Source organism: Canis lupus, chromosome 28, assembly GCF_011100685.1.
Source record: "Canis lupus familiaris isolate Mischka breed German Shepherd chromosome 28, alternate assembly UU_Cfam_GSD_1.0, whole genome shotgun sequence".
In the NCBI taxonomy this organism is placed as follows: domain Eukaryota; kingdom Metazoa; phylum Chordata; class Mammalia; order Carnivora; family Canidae; genus Canis; species Canis lupus.
Window position 1 is genome coordinate 9,305,797 of NC_049249.1, and position 22,580 is coordinate 9,328,376.

Here is a 22,580-nt window from a genome sequence, read left to right on the forward strand (position 1 = left end):
ACATTGAGCTCTGCATTGGACTCCCTGCCCCATGAAGAGCCTGCTTCTCCCTCTCCCTCTGCCTGCTGCTTCCTCTGCTTGATCTCTCTGTCAAATAAATAAAGAAAATCTTTAAAAATAAAAAAATAAAACTATTGTCAGGGTTGAGCAACTGTATGAATATACTAAAAATCAATGAATTAAATTTTAAGTCTTAAATAGGTGAGCTGTGAATTACATCTATATAAAGCTGCTTTTTTTTTTTTTTTTAATTTATTCATGAGAGGCACACAGAGAGAGAGAGAGAGAGAGAGAGAGGCAGAGACACAGGCAGAGGGAGAAGCAGGCTCCATGCAGGGAGCCCAATGTGGGACTCGATCCCGGGTCTCCAGGATCATGCCCTGGGCCGAAGGCAGGTGCTAAACCGCTGAGCCACCCAGGGATCCCCAATAATGCTGTTCTAAAAAAACAAAACAAAACAAAACCTGAAGTTCCTGGAAATGACAACATTTCAGCATTCACACTGTATCTCCTAGATTCCCTTACCTTCTTTAGAGCCATAAAAACCCTTTGTCAGGCCAAAGGACTCAGAAAATAATGGTCCACAGTAAAACAAAAATAAAAAAACAGAAGGACTCCAACAAAGAGGGGAATTCATGTGCTCACATGTTTAGTATTTAAAACAAAGGCTGAATAAAAGGAAAGGACATTACTTTGTACCTTCTACATCTGAAAGAACAATCAGGAGGTCAGTTTTCATTTCCACAGCCAGACGTGCAGCCAGGCTATCATTATCTTTAACACTAATAACCTGGAATGCAGGTAAAAAGTCAAAAAGTGAGTGAAAGCCATACAGTTCAAGAAGACATTCACAGAAGCACTCTGCTGGTTTTGGCAGGCAAAATTAATTTTCAAGTGTGTAGATAACAGCTCTCATAGGCCCCTTCTGTCTGTAAAACACTGTGTCTACTGGCCACCCCATTTCCAAACATGCACCCTTTTCCATTGCTACACACAAGCCATGCTCATAGCACCATGTGAAATCACTACAGCACCTCACCCTGCAGAATGAGACCCCTTGACTTCAGAAGAGCTTATGCAGCCACTGTTCCATGAGGCCAGCTTCTATCCCAATTTCTCCATCTTGTTCATGCCAAACTTCTGGTGTTAGTACATGCAGCATAGCATGGCATTAGTCTCCAGCATGCTCAACCCTTAGGAATACTTTACCCACATTTACCCCCTGGAGATCACTATTGGGCTCAGCAGGGGGTACAACAGCATCATTTGTGTTGACAATGGGGACAATGTTCATTCGGAGGAGCTCATGAAGTGTTCCATTAAGGTTCCGGCGCTTCTGCTCATCGTGGAAATCCAAGTTGGTCACCAAAATCTAAAATTAAATGGATCAAAAATGTAGAAAGGGGGAAAATTATGAATGTCCCAGCAACAGCATACAAAAGATGCTAGGAGGAGAGGAGTTAAACTCTAGGTTTCTGGATCCCATACAGATTGCAATGGAACATACATCTTTGGATGTTTAACCAATTCTTTTAAAGATGGGGAAAAAAAATGAATCACTTGGAATATTTAAGGATGCTCAAGACTTCTTGTAAAAGTACTTTAATTCTCAAAGAGCTGTTAAATCTCTTCTATTTACTGAATTTAAAAAATTAATGTATGAACTTTCAAGAGACACACTTTCAGGGAAGAGATGGCCATCCATTAATCTCTAAAATATCTCTGTATTCTAGCATCTGATTCAGGAGCTGGCCACAGTAGGCACTGAAATATCTGGTGAGTGAAAGATGGCCTGCTCTGCTTGGAGAAGTTTATGGGACAAAACAGAATCAGGCTGGGCTGCCACTGTTGCTCTAGTAGCTGACCGTTGCTGCACTTAGCAAAGACTATCTGAGTAGTGGGATTGGTCTGAGAGGTTTATGAAGGTGAGTCTTTAGCCACAAACTGAAAGAAGAGCTAGACAAAACTTAGTTCAGGGAAGAGCCCTAAAAGAGAAAAGTATGTGAGTGGAGAAGGGAAGTCTGTTAGGATACAAATCAATTTCATTTTTATGAAGAAAAAATAAGCTGCTGTACTTAAGGTTAAAATGTGACAAACAACCTGGTAGAGATTTCCAAAAGCCACTTATAGTGATCTTTTTTTTTTTTTTTAAGATTCTATTTTTAGAGAGGGAGAGAGAGAGTATGAACGTACATGTAAGCAGGGTTGGGGAAAGGAGGAAGAGGGGGAGAATCCCAAGCACACACTGCTGAGTGTGGAGCCCAATGCCAGGCTCAAGCCCAGGAACCCAAGATCATGACCTGGGCCAAAATGAAGAGTCAGATGCTCAACCAACTGAACCACTAGGCACCCCTGATAATGGTCTTTAAAACAGGGTTACTAAAGACAACAAGAAACCACAGGAGAGTGGGACATCTGGGTGGCTCAGTGGTTGAGCATCTGCCTTTGGCTCAGGGTATTCCCAGAGTCCTAGGATTGAGTCCCACATCGGGCTTCCTACATGGAGCCTGCTTCTCCCTCTGCTTATGTCTCTGCCTCTCTCTCTCTCTGTCTCTCATGAATAAATAAATAAAATCTTAAAATAAATTAAAATAAATAAATAAATAAAAATTAAAAAACAAATAAAAAAAAACTCAAAAAGCATCATACCCGGGAGAAAAAACCAAAAGCATAGTCACTGGACCTAAGTTTCCTCATTTGGCTCCAGACACTTTTAAAACACTAAAGACTCAAATTATCATTGGATTGTGGATAAGAGAGGTGATAATTGTGGCTGACAGAAATTGAGATTTCTATTATATTTATGCTAACAGGAAAAAATCTAAGAGAGTGGGGTCCCCAGCTACAGACAACAAGTAGGCAAGTCCATGCCTTTCTGCTTCAGTTCAGTTACTCAATGACACTTTGGAACAATACTACAATATCACTGTGGATAACACTGTGAGAATTATGGAGAAAACAGAAAAAGCAGTAGGAAATGAAAAGACCAAAGACTTGAAAGGTATGTACAACAACATCAGATATGTAAAATAATATCTGTGTAAATGGTAGGATCAGGGGCAGCAAAGGCAATAACTTGGGGAGTTCAAAATTTTTCAAATGTTTTGTGAAGTGACTGTTAGTTGTTTTGTGATATTTACATGTTTTCTAGTGTGTAGTTGTACTGATGACTAAAGATATAACTGAAAAAAAATTCTGGAAATTTAGGTAAAAAATGTGGTAAGAAGGTTCTAGAACATTCAGGGGTGACCACTCACTAAAAATGTATAATTTCCGTAAGGACTAGAACCATGGTTGATTTGTTTACCACAGTATCCCCAATGCCTAACACACTTTTTGGTACACCGTAAGTGCTCAATAAATATTTGCTAAATGAATGAAAACAAACCACAGACATTACTCTTTTTTTTGAATGCCTGATAGAAATTTATTATACAAGGCAATCAGGTACAAAGAGAAGCAACCCAACGAAATAAAGACATCTAACTTTATTGTCTTTAGGAATATAAACACTTATAGTAGTAGCCATTAAGTGTTACTAGTACAATAACAAATGCTAATAACTACTGGGAATGACACTACATTAAATGCTTTTCATATATTTTCTCATTAACTTCTTCCAAAGACCCTCTCAAGTAAGCCCTGATATTACCTTCTTTTTTTCAGATGAGGAGACTCAGGCACAAAAAGGTTAGACCTCAAGACTTTCTCCAGACTTCCCAACTAACAAGTAGTAAAGTCAAGACTGTATCCTAGCAGTCCGGCTCTGGAGCCCAGCTCATCTTTCCTTTGTTCCATGGGAATCATCCTTATAGGTCCTACACCTCTCTGTAAAGGTAAGCCTCTCACCTGAGCAGCACAGATGCTGTACTGGGTAAACATGGCCTCATATAAGGCCATCAGTCCACTCTGTCCGGCGGCTGCGCAGGCTCGTGCTTCTAAGACTGGAATTGCCTGTAACACACAAATAGATATAGTGCAGTTGGGAGTGAGGGAAGGAGGCCTGTGGACCCATTAAAGGGCTGGGGAAGTAACACTCACCATCTCTTTCAGCTGGTTCTGCCCCGAGTGCAGGGCCTGCCGCACACTCTGAGACAGAAGGATCTCATGGCGCAAGCGTTGCTTGCCAAAGGCTACGGCTCCACTGGTCACAAGCATCATCTCTCGGCCTTGATTCTGTAGCACTGACACCTGACATTGAGAAAGGAAAAGGCGCAAGTCCCTATATCATCTCTTTCCTTTCTTCACAAGAGACTCAAGTAGGACAGATGATGGAGTGGATCCCAAATGCTGGTTTAAGGACCAGCACTGGGCTGGCTTTGGAAGAACCACCCAGGTTGTTTTGTAAAAATACAGATTCCTAGATGCTAACTCAAATCTGGTAAGTAGATAGCAGACAGGTATCAGGAATTTTGAGTAAGCGGATTCTGCTGTGCAGGCAGCTTTGACATCCACAGCACTTGATGGTATCCACTGGGAGTCTATAGTATAGAAGGCCTAATTGTTCCAGAAAAAGAAGTCTGGAACTAGGAACTGCAATGTAAACTTAGCAGATGGCTTATTAGGTTCTAAGACATGATCTGGGAGATTGAGGCTCTTTCTGAGGTATATTGATCCCTATGGGTCATCTTAGGCTAGACCAAGGACAGATGCTGACCCCACTCTGTTCTGTCTGCCCAGACCAGCTGTCGTCACTTTGTTCCCTACTTTGGACAGATGTGCATTGAAAGAATCAAAGATTCAAGCTACAAATAAAGTCCGTATTCCTAATGTGTCCCTTCTTCCTGATGTTTGAGCCCTCTCAGCTGGCTCAGGAACTCAAACACCTATGATGAATCATTTTGAAAAATAACTTTTTATCATACAAAATTTCATACTTGGGGTGCCTGGCTGGCTGTCAGAGGAGCATGTGACTCAATCTCAGGGTTGTGAGTTCAGGCCCCATGTTGGGTGTAGAGATTACTTAAAATGAATAAATAAATAACTTAAGAAATATTAACAAATGCACTATACAAAAAAGAAAATTTCATACTTAACCATAGTGGTAACAATAGTTTTATAATTCCCCGTGTACCCATCGCCGAGCTTCAACAACTATCTCTCATGCCAATTTCCCACTCTCTAGTCCTGCCTTTACAGCCAGCTCTGCCATTATTTTAATACCAATCCCAAGCACCAGACATATTTCATCTATAAATATTTCAGCAGTAACTGCTAAAAGACAGACTATATATGCATATATCCAAAAAACCAGTGTTACCTAAAACATTTCAGTATCTCAATAGAAAAGATCCAATCAGTTATAACAGTGCTCCAATCGTTTTTTTAAAATTTTTATTTATTGAGAGAGTAAGCAAGGAAGAAAGAACAAGGGGAGGGGCAGAGGAAGAAGCCAACTTCCTGTGGGGCAGGGAGCCCAACGTGGGACTCGATCCCAGGACCCAGGGATCACGATTTGAGCCGAAGGCAGACGCTTAACCTACTGAGCCACTCAGCTGCCCTGCTCCATTTTTTTAGCTTGCCAAATGACAATGACTGAGGAACCCAAAGATGGGAAAGTCAAGTCAGAATACAGTTATGCTCATTAAGGCCCTCTGGGACTCAGCCTGGGCCTCCAAGACTGGTAGGATTTGTATCTGCTGCTAAGTGCAGTGTGAATGGTGCCCTTGGAGTTGTGCAACCAAGCGGTTCTGAGGAAGAGGAGGCTCTAAGAGTGGATTCCAGGTGGGAGACAAAGGCAGGAATGAATACGATATGCTGGTGGGCTAGGGAGGAAGTAAGCTTGAAAGTAGTGGTAGTGGTCTTGCCAGGGAGAATGGGAAATAAAGTAGATCATTCTATTAGGCAGGAAGTCATGTAAAGGAATTGTGTTTCAGTCTTGAAAGCAGATTGAAGGTTTTGAGCAGAGGAGAAGCTTGATGAAAACAGTGGGAAGACCCTGGTAATGGTTTGCTTAGGTCACCAATTAACCATGGACCCCAGGGACAGGCTTTCTAGATCAGGGCACTACTAATACATAGAATCAATGGTCTTATCCAAGGCATTTGATCATGTTAGATGGACTCAGGAGCCAATGTAAAGTGGCTTCCACTGGCCACAGATTGTAAGAACTGAACATCAATAAAGATTTAGGCCCATTCACTTGATTATTTACTGCTTTCAACAATCACCTAATTGCTTTGGGAGTCCCAATTCCGGCCCAAGGGCAGAGATAACAATTACACATTGGTAAAGTCTCTCACAATATGGCCCTTTTATAAATATCTGTTATAATGATCTGGGGTACCTGGGTGGCTCAGCACTTAAGCATCTGCCTTCAACTCAGGTCATAATCCTGGGGTTCCATGTCAGGCTCCCTATTCCGCAGGAAGTCTGCGTCTGCTTCTCCCTTTCCCCAACTTGTGCTCTCTAATACAATAAAACAAAACAAACTTTAAAATGAATTGATCCCATCCAAACTCAACTGAATACACTGAACTGAATCTCAAGTGCACATGGAACTTTCTCCAGAATAGACCACATACTGGGTCACAAATCGGGTCTGAACCGATACCAAAAGATTGGGATCGTCCCCTGCATATTCTCAGACCATAATGCCTTGAAATTAGAACTAAATCACAAGAAGTTTGGAAGGACCTCAAACACGTGGAGGTTAAGGACCATCCTGCTAAAAGAGGAAAGGGTCAACCAGGAAATTAAGGAAGAATTGAAAAGATTCATGGAAACTAATGAGAATGGAGATACAACCATTCAAAATCTTTGGGATGCAGCAAAAGCAGTCCTAAGGGGGAAATACATCACAATACAAGCATCCATTCAAAAACTGGAAAGAACTCAAATACAAAAGCTCACCTTACACATAAAGGAGCTAGAGAAAAAACAGCAGATAGATCCTACACCCAGCAGAAGAAGAGAGTTAATTAAAATTTGAGCAGAACTCAACAAAATCGAGACCAAAAGAACTATGGAACAGATCAACAGAACCAGGAGTTGGTTCTTTGAAAGAATTAATAAGATAGATAAACCATTAGCCAACCTTATTAAAAAGAAAAGAGAGAAGACTCAAATTAATAAAATCATGAATGAGAAAGGAGAGATCACTACCAACACCAAGGAAATACAAACGATTTTAAAAACATATTATGAACAGCTATACGCCAATAAATTAGGCAATCTAGAAGAGATGGATGCATTCCTGGGAAGCCACAAACTACCAAAACTGGAACAGGAAGAAATAGAAAACCTGAACAGGCCAATAACCAGGGAGGAAATTGAAGCAGTCATCAAAAACCTCCCAAGACACAAGAGTCCAGGGCCACATGGCTTCCCAGGGGAATTCTATCAAACGTTTAAAGAAGAAACCATACCTATTCTACTAAAGCTGTTTGGAAAGATAGAAAGAGATGGAGTACTTCCAAATTCGTTCTATGAGGCCAGCATCACCTTAATTCCAAAACCAGACAAAGACCCCACCAAAAAGGAGAATTACAGACCAATATCCCTGATGAACATGGATGCAAAAATTCTCAACAAGATACTGGCCAATAGGATCCAACAGTACATTAAGAAAATTATTCACCATGACCAAGTAGGATTTATCCCCGGGACACAGGGCTGGTTCAACACTCGTAAAACAATCAGTGTGATTCATCATATCAGCAAGAGAAAAACCAAGAACCATATGATCTCATTAGATGCAGAGAAAGCATTTGACAAAATACAGCATCCATTTCTGATCAAAACTCTTCAGAGTGTAGGGATAGAGGGAACATTCCTCAATATCTTAAAAGCCATCTATGAAAAGCCCACAGCAAATATCATTCTCAATGGGGAAGCACTGGGAGCCTTTCCCCTAACATCAGGAACAAGACAGGGATGTCCACTTTCACCACTGCTATTCAACATAGTACTGGAAGTCCTAGCCTCAGCAGACAACAAAAAGACATTAAAGCCATTCAAATTGGCAAAGAAGAAGTCAAACTCTCCCTCTTCGCCGATGACATGATACTCTACATAGAAAACCCAAAAGCCTCCACCCCAAGATTGCTAGAACTCATACAGGAATTTGGTAGCGTGGCAGGATGCAAAATCAGTGCCCAGAAATCAATGGCATTTCTATATACTAACAATGAGACTGAAGAAAGAGAAATTAAGGAGTCAATCCCATTTACAATTGCACCCAAAAGCATAAGACACCTAGGAATAAACCTAACCAAAGAGGTAAAGGATCTATACCCTCAAAACTATAGAACACTTCTGAAAGAAATTGAGGAAGACACAAAGAGATGGAAAAATATTCCATGCTCATGGATTGGCAGAATTAATATTGTGAAAATGTCAATGTTACCCAGGGCAATATACACGTTTAAGGCAATCCCTATCAAAATACCATGGACTTTCTTCAGAGAGTTAGAACAAATTATTTTAAGATTTGTGTGGAATCAGAAAAGACCCCGAATAGCCAGGGGAATTTTAAAAAAGAAAACCATAGCTGGGGGCATCACAATGCCAGATTTCAGGTTGTACTACAAAGCTGTGGTCATCAAGACAGTGTGGTACTGGCACAAAAACAGACACACAGATCGATGGAACAGAATAGAGAACCCAGAAGTGGACCCTGAACTTTATGGTCAACTAATATTCGATAAAGGAGGAAAGACTATCCATTGGAAGAAAGACAGTCTCTTCAATAAATGGTGCTGGGAAAATTGGACATCCACATGCAGAAGAATGAAACTAGACCACTCTCTTTCACCATACACAAAGATAAACTCAAAATGGATGAAAGATCTAAATGTGAGACAAGATTCCATCAAAATCCTAGAGGAGAACACAGGCAACACCCTTTTTGAACTTGGCCACAGCAACTTCTTGCAAGATACATCCACGAAGGCAAAAGAAATAAAAGCAAAAATGAACTATCGGAACTTCATCAAGATAAGAAGCTTTTGCACAGCAAAGGATACAGTCAACAAAACTAAACAACAACCTACAGAATGGGAGAAGATATTTGCAAATGACATATCAGATAAAGGGCTAGTTTCCAAGATCTATAAAGAACTTATTAAACTCAACACCAAAGAAGCAAACAATCCAATCATGAAATGGGCAAAAGACATGAACAGAAATCTCACAGAGGAAGACACAGACATGGCCAACATGCACATGAGAAAATGCTCTGCATCACTTGCCATCAGGGAAATACAAATCAAAACCACAATGAGATACCACCTCACACCAGTGAGAATTGGGGAAAATTAACAAGGCAGGAAACAACAAATGTTGGAGAGGATGCGGAGAAAAGGGAACCCTCTTACATTGTTGGTGGGAATGTGAACTGGTGCAGCCACTCTGGAAAACTGTGTGGAGGTTCCTCAAAGAGTTAAAAATAGACCTGCCCTATGACCTAGCAATTGCACTGCTGGGGATTTACCCCAAAGATTCAGATGCATTGAAACGCCGGGACACCTGCACCCCGATGTTTCTAGCAGCAATGTCCACAATAGCCAAACTGTGGAAGAAGACTCGCTGTCCATCGAAAGATGAATGGATAAAGAAGATGTGGTTTATGTATACAATGGAATATTACTCAGCCATTAGAAACGACAAATACCCACCATTTGCTTCAACGTGGATGGAACTGGAGGGTATTATGCTGAGTGAAGTAAGTCAATCGGAGAAGGACAATCATTATATGTTCTCATTCATTTGGGGAATATAAATAATAGTGAAAGGGAATATAAGGGAAGGGAGAAGAAATGTGTGGGAAATATCAGAAAGGGAGACAGAACATAAAGACTCCTAACTCTGGGAAACGAACTAGGGGTGGTGGAAGGGGAGGAGGGCAGGGGGTGGGGGTGAATGGGTGACGGGCACTGAGGGGGGCACTTGACGGGATGAGCACTGGGTGTTATTCTGTATGTTGGCAAACTGAACACCAATAAAAAATTAATTTATTAAAAAAATAAAAAATAAAATAAAATGAATTGATCTGATGGACTCAATCTGGGAGGCAGATCTGATAAACTGATTACAGAAAATATTAAAAAAAAATTCCATCAAGTTTCAGTTAGCAGTTTCCTAATACAAACTTCTTAATAAACTTGTTTTTTAAAACCTAAAATTATGGTTATGGAGGACAGAGATGAGCTACAGACAGGAAGAAAAAAATCTAGTTTAACCATGATGCTTGGATGTCTGGGTTTTGACTCTTGGTCAGGGGCTGGCAAATTTTACCCAGCAAGTCAAATTTCGCCTGCACCTGGTTTTGTAAATAAAGTTTCACTAGAACACAGCTATGCCCTTTCATTTACATATTGTCTATGGTTGCTTTTGTTGCTACAATGGTAGAGACAAGTAGTTGAGGCAGAGACCATCTGGCCTACAAAGCCTAAACTATTTACTATTTGGCCTTTTGTAAAAAAAAAAAAAAAAAAAAAAAAAGGTTTACTGATACCTGCTCTTGGCAAAGATAGGTATGGGATCTGTAATATGTTTAAAGTCTAAAATCTCCAGGTTAACTCTGAAGGTCAATTTTTACTGATAGTCTACAGTCAGCCCGGCTTGCTTGCACAGCCAGTGGGGCATAAAATCCCCACTGGAAACTTCTGTTCTGAGCTCTCCCAAAGGTAAGATTCCCTACACAGATCTCTTGGTAATTCGATCTGGGGACAGACTGCAGTCTGTACAAATAAAGACACTGGAGGGCTTGTGCATAGATGTCCCTCAGAACCCCAATGCCTACTTGCACTCTCTCTCTTACTGCCTTCTATCCTTTGCCTTTAAATGAAAGTCTTATATGGTATTCTCTGTGGAGTCTGCTGAATCCTTTCAAATATCTCAACTTGGAAAATCTTTGCAATGATAGCTCATATTTACTTCAATATTATTGGCCTAGTTAAAAAAAAAAAAAAAAAGCCTAGCAAAATAGAAACAAAAAAAGCTCAATATTCACAAACATCCATTTGGGTATTCAACCCTGAGTACCTATTAGTCACCTGGGGAACTTTAAAAATCCAGGTGCTTGAGCCCCTTCCCAGAGACTGTGAAGCCTAGGAATCTCTAGGCCCCTCAGACAATTTTTATGTGTAGCCAAGATTAACAATCACTGACATATACAGCTCCTTATCACTAAGAAGCCTGAGAGATGAACTGCACGAAATCGACTTTACTCCTTGACATCTCCTTTGCTTGCCCTGGGATACAGGATGCACTGGTGCCTTTACTGGAAACAGTTTTCAGATTGGGTTACATCTATTGTACTCAAATTATTTTTACAAAGTGACACACCTGAACTGATGGTTTACGGTGGGTTAGGGATAAAATTAGGGTTGGAAAAAACCAAAACCACCTGAACTGACAGCTTAAAAATAAAAACCCCATACTGTTTTTGTCCACTAGAATTTTCCACCTTGGCAAATTACCTGCTCAACAATAGATGCCAGGCGCCCCAGGGCGAGGCCACACTCATCCCCCCGGGTTACTACAGCACTTCCAAGTTTCACCACGATTCTCTTGGCATGCTTCAGCTCACTGCGGTGGGCAAAAGATTTGCCATGTGCACGACTGAGGGGAACAGTAATAAAGGGGATGTTGCTCCAAGAACGGACATGCCTGATGGTTGAAGGCTGGACACGATCTGCAGCTCCCAAAGTGAAATGCAAGAAAAAAGACAAATATAGAAGATAAATTTCTCATTAAAAAGGTACATGTACAATATTCACTAGGTCAGCCAAAAAGTAGTTTTATCATTCTTAACAGAGTAAAACCAGTAAATCAAAAAGCCAGTACATCCAGCATGTTCTTATCTAATCTTGTGTGGAGTTTTATACCAGTACACAGGTCCTAGATATACTCAAACATTGTGAAGAGTTTAAACAAAACAATCTTTCCTAAAACAAGTTGGTAAAATATACCAAGTCTTTAAAATGTCCACATCTTTTGACCCAGTAATTCTATGTCCAAAAATTTATTATAAGAAACTAACTGGAGATGGAAACAAAAAGTTGTATCAGAAGGCTATTCATCAGTGTTATTTATAACAGGAAAAATCACAAGCAAAGTAAACATCCAAAGAAGGCAAAAGAATAAAATAACTTTTTCAGAATTTTTAATAACATAGGAAAATGCTCATATGTTAGTTCCCTATATGTGTCTAAATGAACAGAAAAAAGATTAAAATAAATCAAAATGTTAGTGGTTTTATTTTTGATGGAATTACAAGTGATTTTAATTTTCTTCCTTATTCTTGTCTATGTCTTCCAAATTTAAGCAATAAAAATATGTTGCTTTCATCATCAAAAAAATGTGTGCTTTTAAAGAAACCACACCATTACAAAGAGAGTGAGCCTGACTAGCAAAGACAATAAAGAGCAAAGTAACTGGTATGAGTAGTAAAAAAATGTAACTAATCCACCTACAAATTTTCTGACATGGTGGTATGATTCCAGATATCTGTAACAATGGTTAAAAAAACTGGATAGCTTTTTTTTTTTTTTTTTAAGATTTTATTTATTTATTTGACAGAGAGAGAGAGGGAAAAAAAAGCACAAGTAGAGAGAGCAGCAGGCAGAGGGAGGAGAAGCAGACTCCCTGCTAAGCAGAGAGCCCAAGGCAGGGCTCAAACCCAGGACCTGGGATCACCTGAGCCAAAGGCAAATGCTCAACTGCCTAAGCCACCCAGGTGGCCCAAAACTGGATAGCTTTCTAAAGGACAAGGAATGTTGGAGTCAGATACTTTCAATCTCTTTGGATATCTGCCTCTAAGTAATCCTATACAGGAATTCTAAGGAAGCAAGTATTTTACATACATACACACACACTCATATATATTTATATATAATCTTAATTAAAAAGCTAAATATATACCTGTATAAAGCCAAAAGTAAAACAGGCACTGAATCCCTTTACCACTATTCATGCATCCAACTCCTCCTGCTGGCTTCTTACTAATTATGCATTATCCTTTTCTCTCACTAATTAAGAGACTTCTCTACTTTGAGCGGGGCACAATGCCCCCAGTCAAGACATTTCCCAGACATTTTGTGCAGCTAGACATGGACATGTGCCTAAGTTAATGAGATACATGTGGAAATGTCATGTGGGACTTCTAGGAATTTCCTTCAAAAGAGAAATGCTTCCTTCTTCCTTTATCCTGCTGCTTAGAACATGCATATGAATGAGGTAGGAGCTCAAATACAATTTTAGACTACAAGAAAAACATCAAGAACTCTGGAATAACAGGAAAGGAGGAGTATGGATGCCTAATGATTTCACAGAACTATTCTGAAAGCCCTGGATTGCCTCTCTTCTTAGAGAACCCCCAGCTTCCTTTCAAAAGAGAGAGAGGGGTGATCAGCTCACTCTGTGGGTAGAACATGCAACTCTTGATCTCAAGGTTGTGGGTTTGAGTCCCATGCTGGGTGTAGAGATTACATAAAAATAAAAATCTTGGGCAGCCCCGGTGGTGCAGCGGTTTAGCGCCGCCTGCAGCCTAGGGCGTGATCCTGGAGACCCCGGATCGAGTCCCACGTCAGGCTCTCTGCATGAAGCCTGCTTCTCCCTCTGCCTGTGTCTCTGCCTCTCTCTCTCTCTGTGTGTGTCTCTATGAATGAATAAATAAATAAATAATCTTAAAAAAATCTTAAAAAAAAAAAGAGAAATATAGACTTCTATCTTGTTTGAGCCATTATTATTTTGGATTTTCTATTACACCTGACCCAATTTTAACTGATATAGAAGAAGGAGTGCACAGGCAGAGGGACAGGTGAGGTCTTGCTAATGAATAGTCTCACTCACAGCAAATGGATCTTCTCATGGTAGGAGTCCTTGGTTGCAAGAAGCAAGTCAAGATGAGTAATACAAGTCTTTGGCAGAACTAAACTTCAGGTACTCCCACCTCAAAGAGTTCTCTATGTGTCATTACAGACAACTAATAAATATTTGAATGAATTACTATAGTAATCATTCCAAGCTACTTTTTGGACCACCATTCTATAATGGTACTATTACAGAGTAACTTTGTCCACTCGAATAAACCATTATCACCTCCCTTTATATTTACAGACAGATTTCCCAGATTTCTCTAGAGCCACTATCTCTAACTCCTGACCACTAACTTTTCTAACTATAATATAGCTTATACGGTTCTCTCTATGCTGTAACAATGGAGGGTAAAGTGAGCAGAATCTTATTCTCATGGACTAGAAAATCATTGTGTGTTGTCCTCCCTCTTTGCCTCCTTCACACACAAATCTTAGAATGTTTTTTTTTTTTTTTTTTTTTAAGATTTTATTTATTTATTCATGAAAGAGAGACAGAGCCAGAGAGTCAGAGACATAGGCAGGGGGAAAAGCAGGCTCCCTGCAGGGAGCCCAATGCGGGACTCAATCCCTGGACCTGGGATCACACATTGAGCTAAAGGCAGATGCTCAACCGCTGAGCCACCCAGGCATCCCTAGAATGAGTATTCTTCTTTCTTTCTTTTTTTTAAAAAGATTTTATTTATTTATTCATGAGAGACACAGAGGGAGAGGCAGAGACATAGGCAGAGGGAGAAGCAGGCTCCTCGCAGGGAGCTTAATATGCAGGACTAGATCCCAGGACCCCAGGATCACACCCTGAGCCCAAGGCAGACCCTCAACCACTGAGCCACCCATGTGTCCCAGAATGAGTACTTTTCTTTTATTTATTTATTTTCTTAAAGACTTTATTTATTTATTCATGAGAGACACAGAGAGAGAGAGGCAGAGACACAGGCAGAGGGAGAAGCAGGCTCCATGCAGGGAGCCCGATGTGGGACTGATCCCAGGACTCCAGGATCATGCGCTGAGCTGAAGGCAGACACTTAACTGCTGAGCCACGCAGGTGTCCCTGGAATGAGTATTTTTAATGAATCAGTAAAAAGGCCTTTCTGCCCTCTCTTAAATGACAATTTTAAAAAGTGATTATGTTTCAGGTTTGTGGAGATACAAGAAAGATGATACTTTTTTTTCCACAATAGGCTCGCAGTATAGTTCCTGGCACAAAGATGCTCAGTAAGTCCATTGTCTGGGATGGAACTGGGACCTGGCACTCTTCCTAGACCCACAGATGGGGTTGCTCTTCCTGCAGGGGGAGTCCCAGGGCTACTTGGCTGGTTTGTTGCTGGGCCTAAGTTCTGTGGAGAGTCCTCTTTCTTCATGAAGTTCATCAATATAGTTACTGTGGCTCAGTCCTCAGTGATCTTATCATAAACAATATATATGCCTAAGTCTAAGCTTTAAAGTTGTAAATATAATTCTGGCCTCACTGACCTGATAGAGAGAGGGTTGGTAGACGGGGAGACTTGGGGTTTGGACCTGGGATCATTAGTGGCTATTTGCAAAGCACAGAGAGCTACACCCAACTTATCACGAATCCCTTTGATAGCTGTCAGGACTAGGCCTGATAGCCATTTTTCTTTCCTGTCCCTGCAGGCCTTGTCCTGTCCTAGAGAGTGCTAAACATGGGTGGATCAGTGTAAGAGGGCACCTAGGGACACAGGTAGTTGGCAAGCATGTCAGTGCAGGTGATCAAATGGCAGACACCTATCAGAATCTAGCAGCCAGGTTAGCATGAAAGAGGCTCCTGATCCACAGTCTTTATCAGCAAAGATACCAGCACACCTTGGTGCCAGGCAGTCAAGGGTCATTCTGGCTGCAGGCAACTGGGTCACAGCAGACCAGGGCAGACAAGATTCAAGAGGAGGAAACAACAACGAATAAGGTTTCAATCAAGTCCAAGGCTCAATTACATCTGATGGATTCTAGCATCAGGTAGTTCTATGGGATCCGGGGCTTTTTGGGTTTCCTGTTCCACAATGCCAAGGACCTGTATTACTCTCAGATTGACCCTACCTTTCTTGGGGATATTTTTTATGTTCTACAGTGTATTCTACTTTTTTAGAGTCCATATTGGAGACTGAGAAGGCCTTGATAAGTTAGGAAAAATCCAAGGCTTCTGGAGAGGCAATCTCTTCCCATCTTCCCAGCCTTCATTTAGGCTCTAAGTCCCACAGAAAAGCCATTTCCTCCTGGTTAGTATGAGAGGATATTGAAAAGTATGTGTGTGCAACATGTGGGGTGTGAGGTGATAGTCATCCACATTCCGGAAAAGTCCATTACCTTTTCAGCATCAGAGTCCTTATGCTCAGCAATCAATGAGCCTCTGTTCCAGGCCCGAACAAAAGAGGACTGATAGGATTTCTATCTCCCTTCCTGGCCTTCCGTTTCCTTCTGTTTTTATATGTATACGTTCTGTCACTTTGCCTTTCTTATTTCTTTTCTGCCCTTCTGCTTATCATGGTCAGTGAACAGAGGGCTCCAGAATCCAGAAAAATCTGGATACAAAAATTGAAAAATCTAGGGAAAAGATTAGAAAGTACCTCCTTTAGTGAATGACACATATGAGAACAAACAATAACAACAACAACAGGGGATCCCTGAGTGGCTCAGCAGTTTAGCACCTGCCTTCACGCCAAGGGCGTGATCCTGGAGTCCCAGGATCGAGTCCCGCATCGGACTCCCTGCATGGAGCCTGCTTCTCCCTCTGCCTGTGTCTCTGCCTCTCTCTCTCTCTATCATAAATAAATAAATCTTAAAAATAAAACCAACAACAATAAAAATACTGAGTACTTAATATACTAAGAGTTTTGTTAGGTATTTACACACCTTTTACAGAGGCAGAGGATATATAAAAGGACAAGTGCAGGTTCTCGAGCTAGACTGTCTGGGTTGGAATCTCAATCCCTCTGCTTATTTGCTGTTACCTCACCTATCTCTTAAGGTTACTGTAGAGAATAAAATGAATTGATGCATGAACAAAAATTGGCACAGAATAAACACTGAGTATTGGCTGGTATTATAAAAAGTGTCTCCTATTGCTACCATCATACTAAAATTCTCATGAGTTAAGCCTCATTAGTTAGGTATTATTATGAGTTAGTTGGTGTTATTAGACTCATTTTATAAATAAGGAAACTGAGGCCCAGAGAAGCTGAGTAACTTGCTAACATTATCAGATTGCAAAAATAGCCACAATACATTGAAGCTTCTTCCATCAAGATGTGGAATCTGTTTTCCCACTCCTTGAATCTGGGCCAGCCCTATGATTTGCTTTAACTAATAAAATGTAGCAGAAGTAAGACGGCATAAATTCTGAGCAAGAGGCCTTGTGGTTTCCATGCATGCTCTACTTCGGAACCCTACAATCATTGTATGAAGAAGCCATGTTTAGCCTGCTAGAGGATTAGAGACCATGTGGAACAGAGATGATCCATCATCCCACCAGAGGCCATCCAGCCCTCAACAATCAGCCCTGAGCCAATGAGTTCTGACACAGATATAGAACCACTGTGCAGCTGAGCCAGGTCCAACACAAATTTGTGACTTAAATCTATAGTTGTTTTAAGCCACTAAAATTACTAAATAAGCAGAACAGTTAGTTTTAAAACCCCAGGAGCCTGGCTCCAGGCCTTGATCTTTTCTCCCGTATATTCTTCTTCATGTGAATGGGAAACAGGTTTTTGGAATAGAGATTTTTTTCTGATAAGCTTCATTAGTGAAAAGAAAGTCCTCTTACAATAAGGTCTGGAGACAGACTTTGGTAAGATTTAACTGATATCAAGGAGGCAGCCACTCAAAACATGATAAACAGCCTTTTGACAAATGCTGCTGGACCTAGATATCCACAGGCAAAACCATGAACCTTGACCTAATAAACCTTACACCTTATACAAAAATTAACATAAGATGGATCATACACTTAAATGTAAAATGTAAAGCTATAAAACTTTTAGAAAAAAACATAGGAAGAAATCTTTAGGATCTAGGGCTATACAAAGCTCTGACTCGACCCCAAATGTAAAGCAATGAAAGAAAATATTGATAAATGGAATGTCATCAAAATAAAAAAAATTTCCTCTGTGAAAGAGCCTGTTAAAGGAATGAAATGACAAGCCATAAACTGGGAGAACATACTTTCAAAACACATATCTCTCTCTGTGTCTCTCATGAATAAAATCTTATTTTTTTAAAGATTTTATTTATTTATTCATGATAGACAGAGAGAAAGAGAGAGAGAGAGAGAGAGAGAGAGAGAGAGAGGCAGAGACACAGGCCAAGGGAGAAGCAGGCTCCATACAGGAAGCCTGACATGGGACTCGATCCCGGGACTCCAGGATCACACCCTGGGCCAAAGGCAGGCACTAAACCGCTGAGCCACCCAGGGATCCTCCCCCCCCCCCCTTTTTAAAGATTTTAAAAATAAAATCTTAAAAAAAAAATGGTACAGGCATTCTGCAAAAAAAAGTTTGGTAGTTTCTTATATAACTAAACATGCAACTACTATATGACCCAGCAATTGAACTCTTGGGCATTTATCCCAGAGAAATGCAAACCATGCCCATACAAAATCCTGTACACAAATGCTCATAGCAGCCTTATTCATACCAGTCAAAAATGGAAACAACCAGATGCCCTTCAACGAGTGAATGGTTATACTAACTGTGGTATACCCATAACATTAAATACTACTGAGTAATAAAAAAGGAAACAATCAATACACACAACTTGGATGAATCTTCAGAGAATAATGCTGAGGAAAAAAACCCATCCCCAAAGACCACATACTGTATGACTTATTTATATAACATTTTTTGAAATAATAAAATTATAGAAATGGAGAACAGATTAGTGGTTGCCAGGCATTAGGGATGGGGAGGAGAAGGATAGTCAAAAGAGGAAACTAAAGGATCCTGTAGTGGTAGAAATTTTTTTTTTTTTTTTAAGATTTTATTTATTTATTCATGAGAGACATACAGAGAGAGAGAGAGAGAGAGAGAGAGAAAGAGAGGCAGAGACACAGGCAGAGGGAGAAGCAGGCTCCATGCAGGGAGCCTGACGTGGGACTCGATCCCAGGTCTCCAGGATCATGCCCTGAACCGAAGGCAGGCACTAAACCACTGAGCCACCCAGGGATCCTGAAATGTTCTTATCTTGATTATATCAATGTCAGTATCTAGAATGATATACTGGAAGAATATGTAAAGGGCCTAAGGGATGTCTCTGAATTAGCTCTTACAACAGCACATGAATCTACAGTGGTCTCAAAATTAAAACTCAACCATAAAAACAAATAATGAATAAAAATAGCCTGTAAAAAACTTTGAGGAAATGAATATAAGTAACATCTTACTTGAAAAACTTTGAGCTTCCCACAGGGAGCCTGCTTCTCCCTCTGCTTGTGTCTCTGCCTCTCTCTCTTGTCTCTCATGAATAAATAAATAAAATCTTAAAAAAAAAAATTCTAAAATTTTAAATTAGACATACAAAAAGCTGTACAAAATTAATGTGTACAGTTTGATAATTCTGTAGGTAAGCATATACCTATAAAACCACCACCACAGTCAATACCATAAAGCTATCACCTCCAAAAGTTTCATTTTATTGATAAATACAAACACTCAGAGCATTTCATCATTAAGCTGCTTTCTTGCTTACTGTCTTTGTCCAATTCTGCCAAATTACTTTTTTTCTCCTTTAAAGCCTTGTTTGAAAGACACTTCCAAACTTCCCACATACTTCTAAGTTTCCTATGGTACATACGAGATCTGGAGAGGGCTGTGGATTGGACCCAGGGTAGGAGACGCTGGTGGAAAGGCTGGAACCCGGAGCGGTAGACTTGACTCAACATCCTGTGATGTGGTCACTGATCAAAGTATCTGTAGAACACATTTTTAAAATGTGAATTTTTAAAAGATGAAAATGAAAATAATAGGCAATTAACTTTGTTTTTCTCCCACTTCCTCATACTCTCAGAGTAAAAATGGGAGGCTTCTGCTCCAAACTCCTTTGTATAGGGACATTCTCACCTGCTCCGTAAATAGGAAAGAGAGACAAGAAATGGCTCCTTCAGGGCAGCCCGGGTGGCGCAGCGTTTTAGCGCCGCCTGCAGCCCAGGGTGTGATCCTGGAGACTCAGGATCAAGTCCCACGTCAGGCTCCCTGCATGGAGCCTGCTTCTCCCTCTGCCTGTGTCTCTGCACCCCCCCTCCCTCTGTCGCTCATAAATAAATTAATAAAAAAATCTTAAAAAAAAAAAAAAAGAAAGAAATGGCTCCTTCCCAGGTTCCAACTCTATCCTTCCTTTCCTAGGACCTCCTTAGTTTTCATGCAAGCAAATGACAATTAAGGATTATAAATATTCTGAGTGACAAAAAAAGCTAAGGTACAATGTTTCTGTATTGATACTAAATCTTTACTACAATTCCTACGCCATTAGAGAGTCTCAAACAAAAAACACATCCAATATCCAATAAGCGGCCATCTCCACCTTCCTGCTATGACCTCCCCAAAGAACTCTGAAACCATATATTTATTTTCATTTTATTTTTTGTTTTATTTATTTTGAAACCATATATTTGAAATATCTGGAAAAAAAAAAAAAAAAGAAATATCTGTTTCACTCTTGCTGACACAAGAAGAGGATGGAAATGAAAGGCCACAGGTTACTGTCATCTTTCTTCCTGCTGCCCACAGGAATCTTTTTTTTTTTTTAAGATTTATTTATTTATTTATTTATTTATTTATTTATTTATTTATTTATTCATTCATTCATTCATTCATTCATGAGAGAGAGAGAGAGAGACAGGCAGAGGGAGAAGCAGGCTCCATACAGGGAGCCTGATGTGGGACTCCAGGATCAGGCCCTGGGCTGAAGGCATTGCTTAAACCGCTGAGCCACCCCGGCTGCTCCTGCCCACAGGATTCTAAAGCACACTCTTGCATTCCTGGGAGGGAGTGCAATGCCTGCAAATGGCTGGATCTTAAATGACTATGGGTACATCCTCGTAATAGAGGATGTGCACGGCTAGAAACCTGCATTGGGAATATGGAGGTTACAGGCATTTTCTGGCTTAAACTTGAGGCTCTAGATAAAGAATACTTTATTTCACAAAAAAGAAGGGGGCTCCCTCCTATATATGCACAAGAGAATAAGCTATTTATTATTGCAGTTCTCATGCCACAGAGACATTGCTGTTTTCACAAGAAAAATACTGCACCCTCTTTGCTTACAAGCTTCTTTTTAACTTTTGCTCTATGGATTGGTAAACATATTTCAATCCTCTTAAACATCTCAAGAGACTAGCAGTTAGCCCCATAGTGAAGAAAAACAAGGAGTGGCATGTATTGCTCTTCAATTTATACTGCACTAAGGCATAGAAAGGGGAGAGAAGAGATTGGCAGGATACATCTGTTGTAAAAGACATGTCATCCCATAGGCAACAGAAAGTGTTAAGTGCTGACCTTGTTGACTTCAGTTTGTGACAGCCATTAAGACCCCAAGAAAAAATTATCTGCACGACATTTAAGGAGGGCATAGGTCCTCCTCTTTGTGTGCTACTTATATATGTTCCTTCAGTATATTACTACAGCAAATATTTACATATCAATTCTCCAAAAGGAACACCAAAAGGGTAAAATAATCAGATTGTAACACTAAAACTCTAGTTCTGTCTCCTTCAAGAAAACTTTCTCAGCAGCTCTAGCATTCAGAATTGGATTTAATCCTACAGGTTAGCTTTTAACTGGTTCATGGGTTACTGTCACTTTTTCCACCTGGATTATAAACTTCCCACTGACAGCATGGTAAATGGGACAAGGAACCTGGATTGTGGAGCTGGGCAGATTTGGGTTCCAGCTCTGCACCTGCTAGCTGTGTGCCTTTTGGAAAGTTACTCAATCTTTCTAAGCCTCAGTTTCCTCTTTTGTAAATGAGGGATAATAACAGTAACGGCCTCATGAGATTATTTTGAGAATTAAATGAGACAATGCATGGAATGCTTGGGTATAACAAATGCTCAACAAATGTCAGCTGTGCTCCTTCTTTTAGGCACTAATGTCTACAACTTTCTCTTTATTTCCTTTAGGATGTGTCACAGGCACAGAATTCAATATATTCTCAAATGTATATAATTACAAATTATACTTGTTTTCATCTCTCTTACCTAAGAGTAACTGACAGCTCTGAATGCTCAAGGTCACTAGCTTGTTAGGTTCAAGACTGACCTAGAAACTAAGCCTTCCTGGCCTCTCCCCTGCACTATACAACCTCTGACTGCAACGAATGGTTCTCCTGCCAGAGTTTATTATGCTCTCAAAACGCAGACGGCTGATTCTTGGGAGCAAAGGCTATGTGTGTGTCTAGACTGGATGTCATCAGTTGAAAAAAGTTTCCATGTTTTGACTCAGGCAGTTTCCCAAGTACTTCTTTTACTCGTTTTAAACAGAATGCCTTTATCTTACTGATTTGGACAAAGAACTAACTTTAGTCCCAACAAACCTCACCCAGGACCCACAGGCTTGGTCTATGGTTCGCCTCTCAAAAGAGAAAGATGGGGTGATAAATCCGGCGGCCTCAGAGCAGAATAATGATGGGGGTGGGGGAGTCTGGGTGAGCCCTGGCGTGCCACATTGCAAAGGGTGACTGTGAGCCAACTACCCCGCTGCTGGGGGCTCGGTTTTTGCTTTATTTTTTTCCCCCCTTTTTCTTACAGATTTTATT

The 22,580-nt window shown here is 40.4% G+C and overlaps 1 protein-coding gene across 5 annotated transcripts in view; it reads right to left on the reverse strand.

Moving 5' to 3' along the window:
• ALDH18A1 (aldehyde dehydrogenase 18 family member A1) overlaps positions 1 to 22,580 on the reverse strand; it is a 46,815-nt gene that overhangs the window by 23,017 nt on the left and 1,218 nt on the right. The window contains exons 1-7 of one of the 5 annotated variants that reach the window (XM_038578339.1): positions 19,623 to 19,711; positions 16,143 to 16,379; positions 11,424 to 11,638; positions 4,042 to 4,191; positions 3,850 to 3,954; positions 1,214 to 1,372; positions 700 to 790 (exon numbers count right to left, since the gene is read on the reverse strand). In XM_038578339.1, coding sequence (XP_038434267.1) covers positions 700 to 790; positions 1,214 to 1,372; positions 3,850 to 3,954; positions 4,042 to 4,161 — 475 coding nt within the window. In that variant the 5' untranslated portion in view covers positions 4,162 to 4,191; positions 11,424 to 11,638; positions 16,143 to 16,379; positions 19,623 to 19,711. Of the gene's footprint in view, positions 1 to 699; positions 791 to 1,213; positions 1,373 to 3,849; positions 3,955 to 4,041; positions 4,192 to 11,423; positions 11,648 to 16,142; positions 16,380 to 19,622; positions 19,739 to 22,580 lie in introns of those variants that run through there. The other 4 variants (XM_038578336.1, XM_038578335.1, XM_038578338.1 and 1 more) reach the window with 4 other exon arrangements.